This window comes from Triturus cristatus, chromosome 7 (genome assembly GCF_964204655.1).
Source record: "Triturus cristatus chromosome 7, aTriCri1.1, whole genome shotgun sequence".
In the NCBI taxonomy this organism is placed as follows: Eukaryota; Metazoa; Chordata; class Amphibia; order Caudata; family Salamandridae; genus Triturus; species Triturus cristatus.
Genome location: NC_140590.1, coordinates 377,727,158 through 377,751,037, shown reverse-complemented (window position 1 = coordinate 377,751,037; position 23,880 = coordinate 377,727,158). Strand labels below are relative to the sequence as shown.

General features: G+C 49.4%; 1 protein-coding gene across 5 annotated transcripts in view; it reads left to right on the top strand.

Moving 5' to 3' along the window:
* The window catches only part of LOC146809721 (uncharacterized), a 614,997-nt gene that overhangs the window by 526,665 nt on the left and 64,452 nt on the right, over positions 1 to 23,880 (top strand). For all 5 annotated transcript variants that reach the window (XM_085616561.1, XM_085616559.1, XM_085616558.1 and 2 more), the window contains 2 exons: positions 2,644 to 2,732; positions 11,096 to 11,219. In XM_085616561.1, the coding sequence (XP_085472687.1) occupies positions 2,644 to 2,732; positions 11,096 to 11,219 (213 nt within the window). The remainder of the gene's footprint in view (positions 1 to 2,643; positions 2,733 to 11,095; positions 11,220 to 23,880) is intronic.

Below are 23,880 nucleotides of genomic sequence, written 5' to 3'. Positions count from 1 at the left end.
AATAAAAAGGGTTTATTGAACAGTCTTATTTCTCGTGCAAGAGATATGAACTGCTACAATCGTAAGACAGGCTGCGAAGTACAATATGTACAGAGTTAGCAGTGAGATAAAATAATACTGCAATAGCATGGTTTGTAGCTATGACATATATTCATAAAATACATACATAAATAACACAGACTAAAATGTGAATACTCATCTGATGCTTCTAAATAGTTCTACCCCAGTGTACCTAACCTAAGTGTAGTATGAGGTAAGAGTTAGGTGTGGTTTTCTAAAGTATAGCTAGCTATAGTTTAGTTTTGCCAAGAATTGCCAAACGTTTCTCTAAGTTCTAGTCTGCTCCATACCTTAGAATGTGCAAGGTTGGAATCTCTTTCCGGGACTCGATATCTAACACCCCGCAAGAGGAGTCAGAAACACTGGAGCTGGATTCTCTGCGTGGAAGATGACAGCGTCCGGTCAGTGCATCAGGCTGGAACTCGATCTCCTTCCGAACTTGCTGTGGCGAACCGCAAGTAGGAAGTCTAGCTGGACCGTACCGGAACCGTGGTTTGCCAAGGCAAGTGCAGGTATATTTATACCTTGAAGGTGTTTAGGAATGCCTGTATTGATGTAAAAGTCGGGCATCGGAACTTCATGAATGAACCCCTAAGGAACAGATGTTCATGCATACTAGATGAGTTCTTGGAGAAATCAATATCCAAGCAAGGGAAATTCATAAAGACTTAAGAGTCTGGTTTTCCAAGAACTCGTTGTGACGTGGATTGACGGCTGTAGGAGACCATGCCTGTATTTGGTTAGCATGGACAATACCTAAATAAGGGCTGGATTTTCTATGCCTAAATAAGGGCAATATGAATTGTACCTATATAAGGGCATAAATCGGGAAACCTATATACGGAATCTAAATCTACACACAACAGTTGGGAGCCTGGATACTTCTCTTTATCAAGCAAGAACAGAAGTGACGTCTTGAACTGGAGGTAGACGCTGCAATATTCCAAAGAGCAGATCCCCTCCATAGTATAAGCAGGACAGCCCTTTATATGAGTATTTCTGCCTGGAAATTAGCATATTATTCTGATATAAGGGCAGCCTTGCAGAATCGTGTTGAAACTATTGTAAAGTATTAGAACTGACGACATGAAGAAAAGGAGGCCTGCATGTTAAAAGCGTGAAAAATGTGAGCTGCTCCTTTAAGGCAGCCTGGATGTTCCATCACTCGGTGTGCGCTCTACATGGACAAGTGGTCGGCTTGGCGCTCGGACTACGGAGCTGCTTAGGCTCCTTAATAGTTGGCTTCTTGCAGGTGTAAAGGTGCCTCCAAAGACTATCCTCAAGCTTCTGCTTTAAGAAGATGGAGCGCTGTTGTCTATCGAATGAGACTCTCTCCCATTCTCTTCCAGCACAGGCACAATATATTTTCAGACTTGTTGCTACTGGAAGTTAAGTACAAATTTGTTAGTCTGTTTTTTCCTGATCATAAAACCTAAATTAAGCTTGTCGCACACCAGTTGAAGCAGAAAGCAAAGCCATCCATGCAGGTTTCAAGCCTCGGCGCGCATATGTTCCAATAAGGTGGTTATGAGGGTGGCCTGTGCTTTTCTTAGTCTACCTCTGAGCCTGAGAGTTGTTGAAAAAGTATCCTGATAACTACCACCTCCCTCTGTCAAAGCTCATTCTAGCGCCTTCATCTATACCGAGAATGCCTTGTGACATTTCTCAGCAACCTGGACCACTCGCTACTCTATTTTAAATAGCATGTGACTCTGAAAGAAGGTCTGACCCCTCACTGGGGAAACAGTCAAACCTGATGCATTGGTTTCCATGGCATCTCTCCGCTCTTCTACAGAGTGTTTCTTGGAGCTGCATTCTTCTTGCTGCTACTAAATAATGATGACGTTGAAAAGCTTAAACCAGGAACTCTTAATAATCAATCAGTGGTGCATGGGCACTGCTATTTCGCCTCCAGACCCAATGAATGAAATGTCTGCTTCTGATTAAGTTGAGAGGTTGTAACCGCATGACTCACCTATTGTCTTGATGTCGTCCACCAGTGATATTCAAACAGGCATGTGACAGAGAACCTGAATTACAAGCGGGTCATAGTGCTCAACGTTTTGGCCCTTTCCTACCTATGTAAGTGGAAGAACAAAGTTGCACCAGTCTCCTGCAAGTTGCAAGAGACTACAGTATGAAACAGATGGCACAAGATCTGTTGGGATTTCGGTGTCTGGCATAGTCCTCAGTAAAAGTGGGGATAAAAACAAAATGTAAAAAGTGGGGTAGAACCCCTAGAGGCTCCCAGTTTCACTCACACCGTCTTCAAAATGTTTCTAAATTCAGCCAACTTAAGGGAACTTAAGGATGAGTTTTTACATGGATGACCTCTTTATTTTAGTCCGAGAAATGTCACCCTTTACATGTGAGCGGGAAGCTTAGAAAGGTAGCAGGCATTCTTTATCCCAAGGTTCACGCTTACCAGGGACCTTTACGGACCCATTGGAAACTACTCATAAAATGTGGATCTCAGTTCTTATTTACTTTGTGCTAGTGGCTTGTGCGCTACTAAGAATCTGCATCATGTCACTGCAGATTCCATATGTTCTAAGTGCCATTGACATCCCCATTTCTCTGCAGGACCTTGCAGCAGCTGAACGAGCCAAGAGACAAGCCCAGCAGGAGAGGGATGACTTGGCAGATGAGCTTTTAAATGGAGCCAGTGGCAAGTAAGTGTTTTTACTTAAAGCAAGAGATTATATTGCCTTAAAGTCTGGTATTTATCAATGAATATTTAGCCTTTGATCTGACCATATTGCCCATATGTCTGATTTTTCTTGTAAGTGAGCGCTCTGTTACATGCTAAAATGTGCTCTAAAGGTTTCTTGGTGCTATCAAATTGTATGTGAGACACCATAGAACATAGCTTCCTAACACAATAAAGTTTTCAGTTCTTTTTTGAAAAGTGGAAAGACTTTCCAGAGTATAAGCTGGGGAACATTCCATAGGAATGAGGGCTGTCCCAGAGAATGCTGTTCCTCTAGATCTTGCATTCGCAATACGTGAAATCTTCAGCAAAAACTAGCTCCTTGATCTCAGCAAGTTACCACCGGTTAGTCTTGAAAGCAATTATTGAAACAGATGAGAACCCTTCCCATGGAATAACAGTAGCAGGCAATAACAGTATCAGGGGCTTTAAATGTAATCCTTCTCTCCACTGCAAGCCAAAGAAGAGATTTCTAAGCATCAGAGACTAAATCAAATTTCCCAAGTTAAATATTACTTTTATCTCAAAATTCTGCACTAATTTCATTTTATAAATTTACTTAGCTGGCAGTCCTATGTAACATGGATTCACATAGTCTAGTTAGCATAACCCTTGCTTGTTTTGAGTCAAGAGAAAGCTATTTCTCAGCATTTTAATCTGCAGGGAATATGCAGACATTACACAATTGATCTGATAGAGACTACTAGCCGCAGATTCCTTAATGTAGAATTATCCCCAGGCGTGAGACTAGACCCGGAAAACTTTCTTGCCCAGCATCTCTGCGCGCCGGGGGGTGGTACCACACGACTCTGCCCGACGCCTTCCACGGGCGTGATGTTAGCGAGGTCACATAAGCCCCACCCCGGCGTGCTGACGTCAGTTTCCTTCTTTTCCGCGTGCCACGCGGATCCGGGTTGTGTCCCTGGCCTGTTTTCAGGCCTTCGTTTCACGCTTTGCGTTTCTCCTTTGAGAGCAGTGTGCGAATGCCTTCGGGTTTTAAGACATGCTCGTCTTGCGCATGCCAGATGTGGGAGACGGACCCTCACCCCATCTGTATGTGGTGTTTGGGGGAACACCATGACTCCACGGACTGCGAGGCTTGTCAGCAGATGAAGCCGAAGTCCTGGCGGGAGCGCCGGATGAAGCTCCTTTAAGCCCACATGTCCAGGTCGACGGCGTCCGTCCCCCGCGGAAGGGTCCAGGAACCACCGCTTCCGTCTCCGACATCGTCCTCCTCAGAGGCCGCAGGGGCGTCGCTCGCCCGTTGGTAAGTGTCGCAACTTGTCCCCGAGGCCCGGTCCCTGCCCTATGGGGGGCGCAGGTGCTTCGTGGGTCGTGCGGCCTCCAGCGTTGCCCCCCTACCCGCTGTTTCCCGGTGTGGTGGCGTCCAGAGCCCAAATGGAGGCCTATGCTGCGGCCCTGCAGGCCTACTTGGCTCCTCCTCCCCTTCCTGGCACGTCCACGGATCCCTTGCCATGTGCGGGGCCTTCTGCGGAGTCGCCGGCGGCTCTGTCCACGGCGCCGACAGGTTCGGCTCCAGGTTGTGGGAGTGTGGTGTCGTCTGGGTGAGGCCCTACGGGGTTCCCTCCTTCGGCCCACGGCGCCTCTGCCTCGCCGCAAACCCCTGTGGGGGTCCCTGTGGTGTCGCGGGAGGTTGCCGGGACTCGTGGCTCGTCCTCGAGTCCTCCTCGGTCCTCTGGGCAAGCTGTGGCCTTGTCAGAGGTCGAGCTGACGCCGCTCAGGCGCCGGCGGCTGTCGGCCCTGGCGGTGCCACAGGGGCTGGCTGGGGGCCGGGGCGCGTCCTTGGGTCCCTCTCGTCTCTCCACGCAGGCGGCTGCCTCGTCGGAGGTCAAGTCGGCACCTTTTCGGGTCCTTCTTTAGCCGCCCCGCCCCGTTTCCCCGCTGCGCCGGTGGTGGTGGTCGTCTAGGTGTCCCCTTTGGCGCCGGTTGACGTTGAGCTGGCGCCTGTGGCGGACTCCACGGCACCGTGCCGGCGTCGGGTTGCTGATTCGTCTTCGGAGGCCCCCTCTTGTCCAGAGGTTCGGCAACTTTTTGTATCTTCTTCCCCGGAGACGGGCCGCTTCATCGTGGCTTTTTCCCCCGTGCCCATAGTCTTCCCCGGAGGCGCCTTAGGCTCCCCACTCGTCTGTCCAGCCTTCTCCTGTCCGCGCTTGGCCGTTTCTTCCTCCGATTGGGCTGGAGGGTGGCCGGCTTAGCCTACAGCCGTCTCCCACGGAGGAATTGCTCTCTCCACCGTGTTGCCCTACGGAAGCGAGTGCTGCCTTCGCCCGGGCTGTCTCCACGGCCGCTGGGATTTTGCACATGGGCGACTCGGCTGCCCATTTCCCCGCGGACCATTTACTTGAAGTTCTCCATCAGGGCTGTGGTGGACGGGAACTGCTTCTTCCTTTCGAAGCTTTGCGTCATAATTCTCTCTTGAGTACCTGGTGGTGTCCTGCCACGGGGGACCCGGTGCCCCAGTCGCTCCTGCACCGCCACCGTCCTGCTCCACATGATCCTGTCTGCCTTTCCTTCCACCCTTCTGCCAGGGGCTCTCTTCTGCAGACTGCCTTTCCTTCTTTGCCCTCAGTGTTGTCTCCTCCGTCATGGAAGGCCCGGTGGTTAGATTCGTGGGGGCGTAGCATCTTCGCCTCCTCCAGTGCTGCCTTGCGGGCGCTCAACACACTTTGCGTGTTGGCCAGAGCCACTTCCAGCTTGTGGGATTCCACGGAGTCCTTCTGTCTTGTGATTCTCAGGAGGGTGCCTGCGCTGATCTGCGACTCCATGTTGTGGATGGCCGGGAGCTGGTCTTGTTTATTCTTCGCTCAGCACTGGATGTCTCCGAGGTGCTTGGTCACACTATGGCTTCTTCGGTGGCCCTCCGTCACCATGCTTGGTTGAGGGACAGTGTTTTTCCTGAGAATGTTAGGGAGCGTCTGGTTGACCTCCCTTTTGATGACACGGCGGATTCTGCTATACAGCGGTTCCTTGCGGGGCTTCGTCCTCCTCCTCCTCCTCCCCCTCATTGAACCTGGCTGTCGGTCCTCTGCTGTGCTCTGGGAGGTGTTCTCCCATTGTTTCTCTGGGGTCTAATGTTTGGTAGCCCCGGTTGCGTGTTCTGTCTGGTCGGTGTGCCTTCAGGGCCCTTCCGTTGGCCCTTCGGTGCTGTTGGCTGCTGGTCCGGCCCTTTTTTGCCTTGTGGTTTTGACTGTTGGTAAGCCCGTGTAGGTCCTGAGATAAGACCTTCTGTTTCTTCTTTATTGGCTGATTGGCAAGCCGTCTGCGGTTTAACCCGCAGGTCTTTCTGTTTGTCCTCTGCTGTGGAAATGTTTTCCTAAGAGTTGTTCCCATGTTTCTTGGGACGTAACATACCCTATGTGGGGTAATTGTAGCTATTACATAGCTCTGTCATGTGCTGGGGAGGTGTGGTTGCCCTTTTCGGGCTCCTTGCTCTACGTGGCGTCACGGTATGTCGCAGTTGCGATCTTCTTGCTGATTGTCTTGACGCATCTTGTGTTGCGCCCTGGTCCGTTCTTCTCCTTGTTCGCTAAGTCGCTAGACCAGTCTGGCCTGCTGTCTGCGGCATCGTGTTGTGGCGGTTCCGCAATTCTGTCCGGCGTTTCGACTTGGTTCTCTTGTCTGGTGTTCCAGAGGGACTGGCTTTCCTTGGCTTCTGTGTTCTGGTGGTCGGCTTGGTCCTTCCTCCGTCTCTCTCTCTCTCTCTCTCTCTCTCTCTCTCTCTCTCTCTCTCTCGCTCTCTCTCTCTCTCTCTCTCTCGCTCTCTCTCTCTCTTTCTTTACTGCCTGGTTCCACTTCTTTCGTGGGTCAGTGTGTGTGTTTCTGGACCGACCCCTCCTTTTGGGGTGTGTCCTGGCCCTCCCTGGCCTCTGCCTTCGGCTGGCGTCTGGCTTGTCTTGGCCCTGGCCTCTGCGTTCTGGTGGCGTCTGGCTTGTCCTGGGTGTGCCGTTCCGTGGTGTTGCCTGCTGCTGGCTGCGCATGCCCGTGCAGGCCTGCTTGTTCTCATCCACCGTTGTGGCCTTTGATGTGTTCATTTGTGCCCCTGCCTCTGGTTCCGCTGGGGCTTTGCGCAACTGTGCCCTTCTTCTTCCGCCTGCGCTATTGGCGGTGGAGCCGTTCCTGCCTTGTCCGCTGCTTGTGGCCGAGGTGTGTTCAGCTATTTTCTGTCCCTGTGTATGTGTTTCTTACGGTGGACCCTGCCTCCGGTTCTACCTCTTCTCCCTGGGCCTTGAGGTGGTCCTTATGTTCCTTGAGGCTTTTCGGGCGCTGTCTGCCCCTGCGGGGTGTTGGGCGGTTCTCCCTTGGTTGGGCTTAGGATCTCCTGGCCTTTCCCTTCTTGTCCCTGTGACATGTCCCCTCCTGGGCGCCTGTGTCTCTCCTGGTATGGAGGCTCTCTCGCAGGCCCTCCTCCCTTCTGGGTACGGCTAAGGTATCTATTCTACGTTAAGGAATCTGCAGCTAGTAGTCTCTATCAGATGTACAAGTTACTTACCTTCGGTAACGATGTATCTGGTAGAGACGATTCTAGCCGCAGATTCTTACACGACCCACCCTTCCTTCCCGTTCTGTGAGGACCCTCTGCTTGGGTTTCTGCAGTCTCCTCCCTCTGGGTGGCTTGTCTTCTGTGGGTGTTCTCTTCGTTTTCTTCCGGTCAGGCATCCCTCCACCTGGTTTCTCTCCAGTGTAAGGACCTACTTTTGCCTTTTTTCCCCTCTGTAGTTCGAGTTTCTGATCCCCTTGCGGTCTTCTACGTTGGGGATTCTTTTGCCTGTCCTTTGACCTCCTGCTACTTTCAGGGGTTCTGGCCATCCTTGGCAGTGTAGTCTGGGGATGGATTGCTGTTGCTCCTCTGTTCCGGGCTTGTGGCCCTTCACTGTGTGGTTGTGGTTGCAGACCCTCTCTCTTTCTGTCACAGCGCTTTCACATGCTTGTGCCTCTAGGATGGCACTCGCCTTGGCTTGCATGGTGGTTCTACAGAGTGGTGCTTTGCACTTTTCTTGCTATGGCTTCGCTGCTCTGGCCTTCTGGTGCTTTAGCGCCAACTGGTGCTATCGCCTTGGCTGGCGCAGTTGTTCCTCAGAGTGGTGCTCTTCTCTTTTCCTGCTCTGGCTTTATTGTTGTGGCCTTGTGGTGCCAACTGGTGCTGTTCCTCACCTTTTGTTTCTTTCTATTTTGTTCCTCTGGTTTTTTCGCACACTGTTCCCATGCTCTCCTCAGTTTTGTTGTGATGGCTCCGCGTTGTGGCGCGTAAAAGTTCTCCGAAGCAAACTGACGTCAGTGCGCCGGGGTGGGGCTTATGTGACCTCGCTGACATCACGTCCGCGGAAGACGTCGGGCGGAGTCGTGTGGTACTGCCCCCCGGCGTGCAGAGATGCTGGGCAAGAAAGTTTTCCGGGTCCAGTCTCACGCCTGGGGATAATTCTACGTTAAGGAATCTGCGGCTAGAATCGTCTCTACCAGATACATCATTACCGAAGGTAAGTAACTTGTACATTAATGGAATTAGGCTCAAACTCAGATCCTTGTCCAATATAAGGCCTAAGCTTCTCAATTTCTTACCTGGAACATGAGGGGACCTATTGAACACGGCCACAATACAAGTTCCCAAGGGTTGTTTTTACCCAGAACAAGCTATCTTAGTGCCATTAAAACTTAAAGGGCAAAGCTTAGTCATTGAGATGTGGAGGGAGTAAATCTCAAATTTCCGAACTAAACAAGCAGTCGGCTGCAGAGTGGAGGGGTGAGCTGACCAAGGTTTGGGATGGACTGTTTCCACGAGTAATATGGTAAGTACTGCTTTACAGTAGGTAGGCCTCTGTCTAGTGTAGCACAGTGGACAAAAAACAATGGGTTGGATTCGTGGCCAGACTATTCATTCTTTTGGGTGTTTGATTGTCAGTAGAATGCCTGAAAACTCGAGACTGGCGCAGCTTTCCAAGCCTACTACTTCCAATGTTTGTGAATTCTAAAAAATAGTATATTTGCACCCATTCAATGTGTACTTCTATTGGTGCAGATATACCACTTTTTTGGTAAACCGATCACTATATTTAAGATCCCGATCCAGAAAGTGAACAAGTTAAAAGCACTTGGTGAAAAGAGAATGATGAGAAAACCCAACACAGACATAGCAGCCCCACTCAGGTCTCCCAGGCCCATCTACCAAACTAAGAATGCATTTGAGGGGTGTTGCACCCCAAACGCCCGCGCTGAACCTATGCTCCTGCCCACCCCACGTGGGCCTGCTAGTTTTCCCTGGGAAATCATGATTACATTCATGTACAACATGACGGCCTGGAGTCCCTGCCCTAGAATTCCTTTTTTTTAAGTTTTTTTTTTTTATGGACGCACTCTTTTTTTTGTTTTTGCTACAAGAAGCCTTCATGGTAGACTTGTCAAATCGGTGGATGTGGGCAGGGTTCCATGTTTCTAGTCCTCACCTTTTACAAATCATTTTATAAGGTGACCGACTGCCCATGTACTACGCCCGAGTCGCAAATAGAAGAGGGTGAGCATACATTAATTAATAGAGCGAGCCAAGCCATGGGTCTGGCTTGGCTCTAAGTGTCCGTACACATGCCTAGCCTTAACGATTTGTGGCGTGTATATTGTGCAACAAAGATGATGTAAAAATATGATACAATCTCTACAAAATGTTTAAAAAGCGTATATTTCTTTAACATACAGAAGCACGTTGCACTGTAGTACGTCAGAATATCACTACGTAGACTGAAATTTAGTGAAAGTAAAAATCATTAGAACCATTCATGGCTCTCCGCCCAACAACGTTGCGATTAGTAAACGAAGAGTTAAGTCAGTAGCCATGTAACCCTACATGTGACATATATTCTTGTTAGAGATGAAGCAATAATACAGTCTATTAAACCAAATATAACCAGTGCTTGCACAGCGCACATACAGATCTCAAGTATTTGAAAATGCATTCATATTTAACCAAGATGAAGGAGGTTCTGTGAAATAAAATATTTGCTCAGGATCACACAATTTGGACATGCAGGAAAGCTGGTATTGGTTCCAGGTTATCTGGTTTCACATTTTGAAATTCAGCCACTAAATGAGTACCTTTGTCTGTCTTCCATTTCATCAAAGGCCACTGTTTTGTCTTTCATTCTTGGCTTACAATGAGAAAACCCAACACTGAAATAGCAGACTCGAACTCTGGGCACCCAGACTCAACTAGCGAGCTAAGAATCCATTTATTTGCTGGGTGTCACATTCCAAACAACTCCCTTTAAGCTACGCCTCTGGTTATAATTCATCCATTGGAACATTGTACCAAGGATAGTTTGTCCTTGATTTGCTAACCAGATTTCTCTAGATTAAAAATAATCTATGTATCCAAATGCAAAGTTTCTTACACTATTAGCCAAAGGTTTCATATATACATTGAGCAATATTAGAATGAGTGCCAGTCTTTGTGGTGCCCCACAAGCCAGTGGAATGCTCGTGGGCATATGAGAAGAAAGCATAGCAACAGATTACCTATTTTACTAAACGGATTTCAACCAATCCAAAGCTGTACTATTAACCCCCACCTCCACTACCTGCTGGATTAAAATAAGGTGGTCAAGCATCTCAAATGAAGCTATGTAGTCAAGAAGAATAGGACATGTGGAACTTCCATCATTAAGGTCTAATCTCTGTTCCTTCAGGGCCGAGAGCAAAGCAGCCTCTATTCAGACCACCGCTCGAAAGCCCTTTTGGATTTCATCAAGTAACTGATTGACTTCCAAAATTGAGGTAGCCACTGAGTGACAATTCTCCCCCCATTTCACCACTAAAAGCAAAAGGGCAATTGGTCTACAATTGGCCACATCTGTTTGATCAAGATTCAATTTTTTTCCTAGTAGTGACTTTCCCACTGACTCCTTTCAACATTGTGCCACTATCCCACATGAGAAAGATGAGTACAGTAGTGACTTTATTGCAAAGACAATGACTTGATCAATGGTATTCCTGAATTTGTAGGGCAAATATCATATGGAGTGCTAGATGATGTGTGGGGCTTCAGAAGAAAGATAACTGCAGTTAGACAGGTACTGTGCGCTAACAAATAAAAAGATTTCAGGCTCTTGCCATCCTGAGCGCTGTCCCAATATTATCTTTTGACAAACTAAAGCTTCAGTGCCCAGATTTGTCTATCAGCTTTCTCCAGACTTCCTCCTGCACTTATCTTGTGAAGAACAGAGGTTTTCAAAGTAGTTAGTATTGCACCGAACTATCCCGGTTTAGAAGTTCATTTGCCGCTTCTAGCAGAATGACTGTTTTATCCCTCTCTGCCCCTAGGTCTGCATTCCTGGATGAGAAGAGGGCCCTGGAGGCTCGCATTTCTCAGCTGGAGGAGGAATTGGACGAGGAACAGAGCAACATGGAGCTGTTGAACGACCGCTACAGGAAATTTACCATGCAGGTAAATCTAATCACTTCCTGTCTACCTCCTGTATTTCTGCACTGCTTCATCCTCTCTTCATTACTTAAATACTTCATGCAGACAAGTGCTGTCCCTCCATGCCTGTTGTCTTGTCGGACCAGTTGTTTCCATCCTCACACAAACTTCAGCAATACATTATAGAAATGGTCTTGCAAAGTTACATTTTGTGCATGTAGTACCTGATAGAGACTTCTAGCTGCAGACTCCTTACCTGAATTTCCCAGGAGTCAAGCTGGATCCGGAAACGTTTGCTGAGCCAGGGTCGGCTTTGCACCTCCCTCCCTTGCCGGGAGCCGGAGTGAATCCTGCTCAAATAAAAGATTTTTACGAGGTCAAGTGCTGCGTTTTGAGTTGGCCAACCCTTCTGGTGAGCCTTCAGTCCCGCATGGTCAGAGGGGGCACCATTAGATTCAACGCCATTGGCTCTGGCCACAGAGCTGGTCGGGCCTCTGCGATCCATTCCCGGATCCGGGACGATGCCGGTCGTGCCATTGCGACCTCTCCCGGCATCAGACCCGAAGTCGATGCCACAGGTGCCCACCAGCAGTGCCAGCCCCATCCTTATACCTGACGACACGGAGCCGTAATGGCACAGTTTGACGCAGATTACGATGTCGATTGAACCCAGGGGTTCTATGTTGTCGCCTTAACACTTTGAAGATGTTTTGGGCTCGGGAGAGGAATGAGAGGGGTCTTTGGACCCTTTGGAACAACAGAATGTCACTGCAGAGCAGATGGACTGGTATGGGGAACTTGGGGAGGCCAGTGGACTGGGCACTTCCCCAGATACTGGTGTGCTCTCTCTGCCAGCTGTGGGTACAGAAGAGGGGGCTTCTTATGCCTTGGTGGTAAGGAGGGCAGCCGAGGTCCTCATCATACTGTAGTTGCCCTCCATGCAGTTCAGGACTAATCTCCTGACCGAAATGCTTCAACCTGGGGCTTCCACCTCTGAACCTCTTTTGCCCTTCAACGAGGCACTAACAGGTGTCCTTCTAGGTACATGGTCCAAGCCTAGCACTGGGGCTCCTGTGAATAGGAAAATTGCACAGTGCCATCACCTGATCAGATTCGCTGGGCAGATCGATTTCTTCAACAGTGGCCTTGAGGTGCCACGCCTTTCTTAGGACAACTGGCTTCTCGGGCGATGTCCAGGCAAATTTGATTGACATGCCCTTTGATGGATCCCGTCCTTTTGGGGAGAAGGCAGACTCAGCCCTAGTGAGGTTCAAGGACTCTCGAGCTACAACCAGATCCTTGGGCCCCTACTACACCTCGTGGCCAGCCTATCTATCAACCCTTTCGTGGTAAGGGTTTCCAGCCTCGTCAGCCCTATTCCAGCCACCGTCCTGTGCAAACTTCCCAAGTTGTGCGAAGACGTTGATACTGTTCATTCCAACCAAGGTTTGGAAGCCAGAAGTTGTCGGCCACCTGCCCTCGGCAGCCTCCAAGCACTCCTAGTCTGACTCTGCAAGACCACACCACTCCAGTTGGTGGGAGAATTCATCATCATCTTCTCTGCTGGAGGTCTATAACATCGGAAAAGTGGGTCTTGCAGATCACTCAGTAGGGCTATTCTCTGCCTTTCCTTTCTTTACCTCCTCCCATCCTGCCAACTCATGAACGGCTGGCAGAGGATCACTTAAAATTGCTCCAAGAGGAAGTTACAGCTCTCCTGGCCAAGGGAGCTATAGAGAAGGTCCAGGATTCAGAAGAAGGCAGTGGCTGTTATTCCTGCTACTTTCTGATTCTGAAGAAAAACAATGGGTTGAGGCCCATTTTGATCTTTGGACCGTCAATCTCTTCCTCAAGAAGGAGAAATTCAAGATGTTTACTTTAGTTCAGGTCTTGTCTGCCCTAGCCCAAGAAGACTGGATGATTGCGTTGGACCTGCAGGATGAGTATTTTGACATCCCCATCCTGCCGGGCCACAGGCATTACCTGTGTTTCAAGGTAGACCACGAGCACTTTCAGTTTACAGTTGGCCTTACCAGTGTCCCTCGGGTGTTCACTAAGGTGATGGCGGTGGTCGCACCTCTACCTCGACGACTGGCTGTTGAAGGCGCCCTCGCCCCAAACTGTCTTCTTCGAACTTCAGACTATGGCGGGCCTCCTGCATTCGCGGGAGGTTCTCTATAAACATGCCGAAGTCACACCTGATTCCTTCTCAGATCCTCCCTTTTATCTGAGCTGTTCTGGACACAGTGCAGTTTCAGGCGTATCCTCCTGAGCAGTGAGTCCAGGCTATTCAGGTTATGATTCCGATGTTTCAGCTTCTATCCTGGATTTCGGTGAGATTGACCCAGGCACTGTTAGGCCTTATAACCTTCTGTGCATCTTGTTGGTAAAGGATCCCAGGTGGCGTATGCGGGCTCTGCCGTAGGACCTGACGTTCCAGTGGCCACAGCATCGGGGAAATTGACGAACCACAATTGGCAGGCCCCTCTCTCTTACCCAACCAGATCTCACAGTCGTGACAGATGCTTCACTTCTGGGATGTGGCGGCTGTAGGAGAGTGGCATCGACTGCATAGTTGCCCCCAACTTTTTGCTGATGTTTTGACTGTTTTATGACTCTAGCCAGGCTGTGGCCCTGCTATCCAGGACCCCAGCCTATCTGCTTCCTCTCTTAAACGATGTGAGTACCCTAGGTACAAACCAATTGGATGCTGAGGATGCCCTGACAGTCCCTTGTAGATGGTACACTAGGTACCCAGGGCATGGGTCCCTCAGTAGGCCTACCAGGGCTGCAGCACTTATTGAGCCACCCTGGGACAGCCATACAAACTGAGACCACCAGACCACTACCGTAGTCTGGGTAAGGTGGTGCTAGCACCCCTTACAGGGATATAGGTACCCTATATCCCACCCCATTACAACACATATACTCTCATAGGTCACCCCTATAGCAGGCCTTGCTAATCCTACAAGGCAGGGTGCTGAGGTATGTGTGAGGGGGGACCCCTACCTGAGTAGGGCCTCTCTGCAACCTTCGTAAAATCATTGCTGGGTTGTTTGTAGTGTAGTCATACCATATACTCTTAACCGCATTATAAGTCTATCGCGATAGCGTGATAACTTGAGAATGGCTACACAGAACCATATCGTGTTTGGTGTCAAACATGTAGGAATCCTACCCCCAGTCCAGCCATGGGCATGAGGGCACGATTCCCCCCTGCTAGAGGGGCGATATTGGAAAAGCAGCAGAATTCAGACACCAATTTAAAAGTGCACACGTAGTACAAAATGGCTACTACCCGCCACCCACACGACTCTGGCTGGCTGTTGCTGGGGAAGATCCCAGCCTCGCCAGCTGGACAATAGGGCTCCTGTGGCAGGGAGGTGCTAGCATCTCCCCAGACAGGATATGTGGATTGGAATAGGGTGGGTGCACCATATGTTGCCTTTCAGAGTTGCACGTAGGCAGCTACAGCGCCTACATTCTGCATACACCGCCTGGAACCGGTTCAGGGGCATCCTGCCCATCGCCCAGGCGGGAAACACACAAAGGGGAGAGGGTGTAGCCACCCTTTCCCGCCTCACCTCTCATTGGTGGACACTACTCTGGACACTCCCCTAATCTTGGGGATAAAGGTGAATAACGTGGCCCCAGAGCCTCAGATTAATCTTGGACTTCACAGACTTGACCTTCGACGAGCTGCTGCCCAGCTGACTGAAGAAATCTCCCTTGGGGTAAAGGAGTTACCCCCCTGCTTGGCAGGCACCTGAAACACTGCAAGTGACCCGGTTGGAACTTCGCTGCTCCTACGGACTTCGTCGACTTCCAGCAACCTCGAGGTGGGTTTCCTAAGCATCCCAGAGGCCTGTGAGCGTGCACAGCAAGTCTGAGCACCGTGGACCGCGTGGGTGCCGAGATTCCCAATACCCCAGGACACCCGCCACCTCTTGCATAGCACACGACCCTGACCAGTGGGGAAGTTGTGCTTTGGCCCATTATTGAGCCAACCACCAAGCAGCATTTGTGCCAAAGACCAGCGCCCTAGCCCCCTCCGGTGGCCCGTGGGCTCCCTTTTACGCACTCCATTTTGCTGCCTTCCGCGGTCCCTTGTCTCTCGACTTGTGGGCCCGAGCGGAGGACAATCTCGACATTTAAGAGTTCCCCTGGTTGCTCCAGGCCTGCTCTACAGTCTCTCCAAAGGAGATCTCTCTCAGACCTCGTGGGTCTGCACCAGTAGCTGATTTGTTCATCTTGCGTGGGTTGCGGTTGCCAAGGCTTAGTGGATCCAATCCGGACACTAACACCGCAGCGACCCTGATCCGACGTGGGACAGTCGCCCTCCCGAAGCTGGCCTTCCTTGAAGCCTCCCGGAGCCCGTGGCTGCAGATCCAAGCTACACCTCTTTCCACTTGAAGCACCCGACATTGAAGGGCTCTTTCCTTTGAGCTCCCTGGTCACTGTGCCGTGACCCAGAATCTGTCCCCTCTGCTTTCAGGTTCTTCTCTGCAAGATCTACAACTTCAATCTTCACGGCATCATCGACGCTTTTGGCTAGCAGCAGTTTTGTACATTTTCCCATTGAAAATCAGCCCGCGACCCGACATCGAAAACTACCTATGCACCCGGCTTCCCTGGGGCAGGTAACAGTGGTACCGCGGTACTCTCGTGGTAGTGGGCTCCTCAAAAGCTTAACTCTAAAGTTTTAACTTTGAACTCCTGCTAGAAGTGTCTTTAATCTGTTTAAATCAAACCGCGACATTCTCCATAGGCTTTAATAGAGATCCCGATAGCAGCTATTTCCACTGCACGCGCCTCCCGTGGGTCCCCTTCCTCATAACCTGGGGTGGATTCTTAAGGGGCCAGCGATCCTAAATGCCCTAGGCATTGTCTGTAGAATTGTCGTGGTTCTTATATCACTTTTTTAATATATGGTTTGGTCCCCCCCTGGGGCCCTATGATTCCAGTGCTATTTATTGTTTTTATCAATGCGTGTTTGAATTGTAACTTTGCCTCAGCCTCATAAAGAGACTTGTGGGATTCTGTTTAGAATAAATACATATATTTTATATTTATACCTGTGTGGGCTACTCTTTCATTTGGTCATTCAAGAAGTTATCTATGGTAAAACAATAAGCTTAACACTCCTTCAAGACTTAGCCTGAAGGCTGCTCTCCACAGCTACCACTAGGATAGCTTTCTTTAAAGGTTGTCTTAAACCTATCATCGATAAGAGTCGAATTGGACTGGTGCAAGGTGTCCCCTATAACTAGGAGACAGCATATGCCAGGACCACCTTCTCACAGCGGCCATCTGGGAGAGGTGGAGATCAGGGGACACTGGTCTCCGGTGGAGCTGGGGCTCCACATCAACTTGTTGGAGCTTCGAGCGATTCGGTTGGCATTGAAAGCATTTCTTTCCTCTGTCGAGAGGAAGATAGTGCAGGTATTCACGGGCAGTGGCGGCTCCTCCGCTAAGGCAGAGGAGCATCGCCCCACTGCTCAAAATGAAAATTTAAATTTTTCATTTTGAGCAGTCGGTGATGGGGCGGGGCTGGCCAGAGCAGGGGAGAGTGGTGTGCACTCCCTAAGTGCCCATGAACTGTTTGGCCGACCCTCTTGGGTTGACCAAACAGTTCATGCGCACTTTGCATGTTCCTACGAGACTGCATTACATAGCCTAGTCAGGAACACGCACAAGCTCCCTGTTCCAGTCTGAGCGCCGATACACGGTGCTCAGACCAATCGCAACGCTGCATTGCAGCGCTGTGATTGTTCAGGCGAGGCTGTCTGCCCGAGTGCTTCCTGCTGCTGCCAGCCGGTATAGGAAGATGAGGAGGACAAAGAATGGAGGAGAGGCGGCAGCCAGCTGTTCAAGGGAAGTTCTTTATTTTTATTACATTCCTCCTCCCTCCCTCCCCCTACTATGTGGTAATCCAGCAAACAGGGCGGAGTGGGGTCGTGGACCCTTTGTCGAGAGGCCCTGCGTCTCTGGACATGACTGGAACAGCATGGCATAACCCTGGTGGTTTAACACTTGACTGGTTCTCTGAATGACGGGGCAGCCAAACTTAGCCGTCGATGCCTAGTGGATCACGAATTGCGTCTCCAGTCGGAGGTGGCGCAAGTTCTCTTACAGCAGTGGGGAGAACCATGACTAAATCTGTTTGCCTCTGAAGAGAACACACAGTGTCAGTAATACTGCATGCTGGAGTTTCCAAGGTGGTTATCGCTTGGCGAAGCCTTTCCTCAGGAGAGGAGCTCAGGCCTGCTGGACGCCTTTCTGCCCATACCATTCCTGCCCAGGGTTCTGAAGATCAGGAATGACCGGGTCTAAGTTATTCTTGTGGCTCTGGACTGGGCAAAGAGTGTCTGGTATCCAGGGCTTTTGAAAATGAGCATCGATCCTCTGATCAGGCTGCCTCTTCTGGAGGATCTTCTGTCGCAGTAGCAGGGGAGGGTCCTCCACCCAAACCTGTCAACTCCGCGCCTCCATGCGTGGAGACTGAGCAGCGGCAGTTTATGGCTGTTGACCTTCCTCTCGAAGTATGTAGCATTATTTTGTCTGCCAGGCGGCCCTCCTCTAAGACAGTATAGGTGTGCCGTTTGCATACATTTGTATTATTTATATTGTACAGAAAGGTCTATTGACCCACTTTCTTCTTCTCTTTCCACTGTTCTTCTATTCATTCTAACCCTTGCCCAACAGGGCTCTGCTTTGGGAACTCTCACGGGTTCTCTTTTTGCTCTGTCTGCCTTTTTGCAGCTGCTAGACCAACCAGACATTTTTGAAGGGGCTGGCTCACTTGTTTCCTCCCATGCCCTTTGATATGCTGCAGTGGTATTAATTTGGTCCTCACTTATCTTATGTGTGCTCCCTTTGAGCCTTTACACAACTGTCTCCTCCGGCTGCTTACCATCAAGACAGCCTTTTTAGTGGTGATTACATCTGCCTGAAGGGTGAGTGAGTTGCCGGCGCTATCTTGCACGCCTACCTACATGATGTCTTTTCCAGACAAAGTGGTGCTTCGCATCCGTGATTCCTTTTTGCCAAAGGTTGTGACCCCATTCCATCTGGGTCAATCCATCACGCTGCCCACCTTCTTCTCCCACCCGCATCCCTCTTAAGGAAGGGGAGCATCTTCACTGCCTGGACCCAAAAAGAGCACTGTCGTTCTACTTTTACCGCACAAATGATTTCCGGATGGATGGCCAACTCTTTGTGAGGTACGTGAGAGCTAGGAAGGGATGGGCAGTTCAGAAATGGGCCATCTCTCGCTGAGTCGTTCTCTGAAGATCTGCTATGTCCTCGCTGAGAAGCAGCCCCCTGAAGGATTAAGGACCCAGTCTGTGACTATGGTATTGGCTTGGGGTGTCCCAGTCCTGGACATATATCAGGCAGAAACATGGGCATCTTTGCACATATTTTCCAAGTACTCCTGCTTGGACAGTCAGGTCCGCAGGGACGGGCATTTTGCCCGTTCAGTCCTGCAGGACTTCCTAGTGTAAGGCATTAGTCTGCAACCCACCGCCGGGACGTTATGTCGTGGGTATCTCATTCCAAGGTAAGGAATCTGCAGCTAGAAGTCTCTATCTGATGAACAAGTTACTTACCTTTGGTAACTCATTATCTAGTGGAGACTCTAGCTAGCTGCAGATTCCTTACAACCCCACCCATGCCTCCCCGCTTTTGCGGATTGATTTTGTAGGGGCTAGGGTTACTCTCCGTTTCAGGGCCCTAGTTTTGCACAGGACTCTATCAGTTACTTTGTGGCTCTGCGCTTCTGGCATGCAAAAAATAAAAAAGTACTGACGTCCGCGCGCCTGGGTGACGCATATATAGGCGACCACAGCGTAATTACCGACGACGTCACATGGAGCCACCCGACGGCGCATGCAAGGGGTATTGCTCAGCATAAAGTTTCGGGATCCAGCCTAACACCTAGAAATTCAAAGGTAAGAAATATTTAGCTAGATAGTCTCTAACAAATAATGCGTTACCAAAGGTAAGTAACCTGTTCGTCCTGTCCGCACCTGTTCTTGAACTCTGTTTTAGCATTTGTGAGCTGAATGCAGACCTAACTGCCCAGCTCCTCCTTGGCGCCATAGAATCTTGTACACCACAAAGGAGCAAAGCAACTGTAACAAAAGTTTTTTTCCTCGTAGCCACTGCACCCCAGGTGTTGGGTGGGTGGAAAACAAAATAGCTATTTGAGCCCAAGGAGGGCAAAGAACAAAGGCACGCAAAGCGATGAAGTGCACTTAAACTTCCCACTCTTCTGCTATAGGAAGCAAAGTATGACATGGTAAGCAGGGTGTGGCTCTCTGTGGCTTCCTTGGGTGCCTTTTTTGTCCCTTAGGTGCTTCCTAGCCATATTCTGCCATTCTGCAGGCAGTCTCTTTCCTGGTGCCTTGGCCTCGATGTCCCTCATTCGGGCATCAGATGAGGACCCCTTGACTGGCACTGGCTTAAGACGGTCTTCCTGTTTTTTGGTTGCTGGATGTTCCTTTTGTCCATGTTGACCAGAAGGTTACTTGGGCTGACCCAGGCAATGCGTCTCCTCAGTTGTATGACAGTGGCACTCATGGCTAAACCACGCGTGCCTCTAGTATGCCACCTAAATCGCAAATGCGTCTGTACAACACATTCCTTTCCCAGGCATGCCTTTCCCACACACACCTTTACCACCTAATTTCGTCGTAAAGGTATGACCGATATGCGGATGTTTGGTAAAGATCACACCCTATGCCATCCACACTTAGCCCTAACAACTACTCCAAGCCACAAAAAGTACCCTGATCCCACCCTGAGCCCTTAAAACTATCCTGACCCACTGAGCTAAAAACTTCTGCGACATGAGCTCTTAAAACTCCTTGGACCCCCCTGAGCCCTAAAAACTACCCTGGCCCTAAAAAGTACCCTGACCCCTAAAGACTACCCCAAGCCCTAAAAATGACCTCAACCCCCCTGAGCCCTTAAAAGTACCCCAACCCCATGAGCCCTAAAGAGTACCCCGACCCCCCCGGAGCCCTAAAACCTAGCCTGACTCCCCCAAACCCTAAAGAACTACACCAACCCCGCCTCCTATTAGCCCTAAAAGCAACCCCGACCGGCCCTAAAAACAACCCGGCCCCCCCCAGCCCTCACCCTGAGCCCTAAAAACTACTCCCAACCCACCAAAACCCACTTACCTCTCTGTGTCCTTTCCCGATCCTTCCTATTTCTGGGCCCGCCCATCTCAGCATCTAGACCACGCATTGCCTTAACAATGCATATGCATGGTTAAGGCAAGCGTGGTTGTGCTTGCGCTGGAATGGCATTCATGGCGCTGCCCGCATTGTACAGGCTGTTTTCCTGCCTCTTTTTGCCTGCATCTTAGATTTTTGAATTCTAGAGTCGGGACTCTCTTCTGGATTCCCTGCTGACCTCTTATGTCAGTGTGAGTATTTTGGGACATGGAAGATGTCGAAGAAGTTTGATGGTATGTTATTCAGATTGTTTAGAGTGCACTGTCACTTGGGAGGGTATCCTAGTGCTGATCAGGAGTGATTTTAGCAAAACCTATGTCCTAGTGGGACTAACCAGAAATCCAGGTTTTCAGCTTCTTGCAGAATCCAAGAAGTGAGGAGGAGGCTCTTATGTGTAGCAGCAGGTCATTCCCTGCATTAGAAGCAATGTAGGTGAAGGCTCGATCACTGAATCTGGTTTTCTTTTTTGTGAAATGTGTGAAAGTAGCAGTCTAGACGAGCGGAGGTGTTGGGCAGGTTTGTGAAAGCAGATGTGATTGTTGAGGTATGCTGGTACAGTGTTATGTAGTGCCTTGAGTGTGGGTGAGGAGTTTAGATTGTGCTAGTTGGTGTGTAGGGAGTCAGTGGAGACTCTTCAGATGTAGTGGGATGTGAGTGTGGAGTTGGAGGTTGAGAGTGTTTCTACTGCCGAATTCTGAATGGTCTGCAGCCTTCTGGTGAGTGTTTTGTTGATCCTTGCATAGATCAGTTTACTTGTGACAAAGGCGTGTGTGACGGTTTGACTGGTGCTGATTGGGTGTCATTTTAAAATCTTTGTCACCATCTTCAGGGTACGGAAACATGAGGTAGTGACAGCGTTGACTTGAGCAGTCATGTTGAGTTTTCTGTTGATGACGATCCCAAGGTTCCTTGGTATGAGTGGTGGGGGTGAGTGTCAGCACTAGCATTGTTGATCACCATGTGAATTCCTGCAGTAAAGTACTTTTCCCAAAGATTATGATTTTGGTATTGTTGATGGTCAGCCTCAGACAGTCGGTCTTCATCCAGTTGGTGGTTTCAGTTTTGCTGGCATTGAGCTTGATCCGTGTGCTGGGCGTCTTGTCCGTGGGGGGTCTGATTCACAAAGGGCCTTCGCACTGGTGGCGGGACTTCTGCGCTGCAGTTACTCACTGTGGAGGTCCTCCGACGAGTGCGGGCACCGTGACGAGTGCAGGCCCTCCTGCCACTATTGCATGGCCTCTGCCATGAGTGCGGAGGACATTTGTGAATCAGCCCAAGAGTGTTGTCTGTGTAGGAGAGGCCGGTGATGTCATGAGAGCAGATAATGCTGGCTAGAGGGAAATCTATATGCATTAAGTGTCTGGCTCAGCGAATATCCTTGCGGAATGCCACAGATGAGGTCGCTGACGTTAGAGATGTACGGTGCCAGGCAGACTGACTGGGCCCTTTCAGTCAGAAAAGAGCACACAGAAGATGGATGGAATGCTGAGCGATGCAAGCACTCACCCCAGTACAGAGATCTCGGCCTAAATCCTTCTGTGGCTGGGGGTTGAATGTTTGCATTGTTTAGTATTCCGTCCATCATTTGTTCTTTTTGCATTTGTCGCCCTAAATGGGACGCGTATGCCCAGATGTGGGTTCCATACTCACCATGCCACTGAAGTCAAGCTATCCTGGCTGATGTGGGGTGATACCCCGAAACTGGTCCTAGGATTTTTGTTTCTGGACTAGAGAGGACCTTGCCTGGCAGTTTGGGCTGGACTGTTCCCATGGGGAGCAGGGTCAAGACTGATTTGCATATGGCTGAGTCCAAACTGGAATGGCGTGGTGAGGAAAAAAATAATGGATTTAGGCCCAGATCTTTGTACTGGGAGTGAGTGTTTGACATTGTTCAGCATTCCATCCATCATTTGTTCTTTTTGCATTTGTCGCCCTATGTGAGACCGGTATGCCCAGATGTGGGTCACGGGCTCACCATGCCACTGGGGTCAAGCTATCCAGATCTCTTTACTGGGAGGAGTGTTTGATATTGTTCAGCATTCCATCCATCATTTGTGCTTTTTGCACTTTTAGAAAGTGGACATTTCTACACTTACCGCTCTATGTCCCTGACAGCCTGTCTCCACTACACGTCTGGGGTGGGTGACAGCTACACTTTGTGCATTCCCAAAGGGTGCTCATTAGCAGGGAGTAGCAATCTGGCTACCAACTGCCTACTTGCTCTTTCATGCATTGAAATCAGAGGCGTAGCTGTCAACGGTGCAGTAAGTGTAGTAGAACCACAGCAGAGCAGAATCAGGCCTCTGAATTTTAACCACCTAAATGGGGGAAATAGGATACATTTTCCTTGCCGATATTAAAAACCATTTCACATTGTTGTACCATTGACTGAAGTCATGAGTTAGAATCCCAGGAAGGCAGACTCAGCCTTCCATCCCAAGGTCAGTAAGATGAGTACCATTACATTTAGTGATAAATATTTGGTGGGAGCATACAGTAATAGCATTAAAAATCAAGATTCTTATCAACCTTTCAGTGGAACACCGAGTCCATCATGGCCTGCGACGGGTAAGCCATTCACACGTCACATACATCATTGCAGTAAGTAATTGGAGCAATCTAACTCTAATTATGGAAAGCAACATTGTTACGCCTTTAAAATTGGTAGTTTGTACACAGTTCCTGTTATCTTAAATTAGTTATAGTTAATGTTTTTTCTTTTGGGAGATTCTGAAGCTCAGATGGCAGATGCAGTGCTGGCTATTTAGTGAGGGGAAGGCTGACAACAGGCAAGGAGTGCAGCAACAATGTTAGTCATCAGGTTGTGATTGGGAAGAACCACTGGACCTAAAACTCCACTGCATAATGCATGAGAGAGTTCAGCAGTTGGGAAAAGGAAGTCAGAAGAAATCCACCAAAGGCAAAGGGTGTATAATCAAACAAAAAGACAGAGAGTTGTACAACAGAAATGGCTTGAAGATTTTAAGTGGGCAGTGATTGAAGAAAATAAAATGAACACAGCTGTCCTAGAAGAGACCAGTTTTAAGAAGACTCAAGTTTTGTATTGTACAGTTTGCAGGAAGTTTCCTCATCTTGCAGATACTAAGAGCCTGATTTAGGTTTCGGCGGATGGGTTACTCTGTCACAACGGTGACAGATATCGTTCGCCGAAATATAAATCCCATAGGATATTATGGGAGTCATATTTCGGCGAACAGGATATCCGTCGCCGTTGTGACGTAGTAAACCGCCTGCCAAAATCTAAATCAAGCCCTAAGTCTTCCCTATATGCTGGTGTAACTGATACATTCAAAGGGGAGACCTTGGAATGGCACAACAAGAGCATATCACATGAAAAATGCATACTCCATGAAGCTGCAATTCAAAAACCCCAAGAGACCTGCATAGTCAAATCGATCACATAAATGCATGGAAAAAAT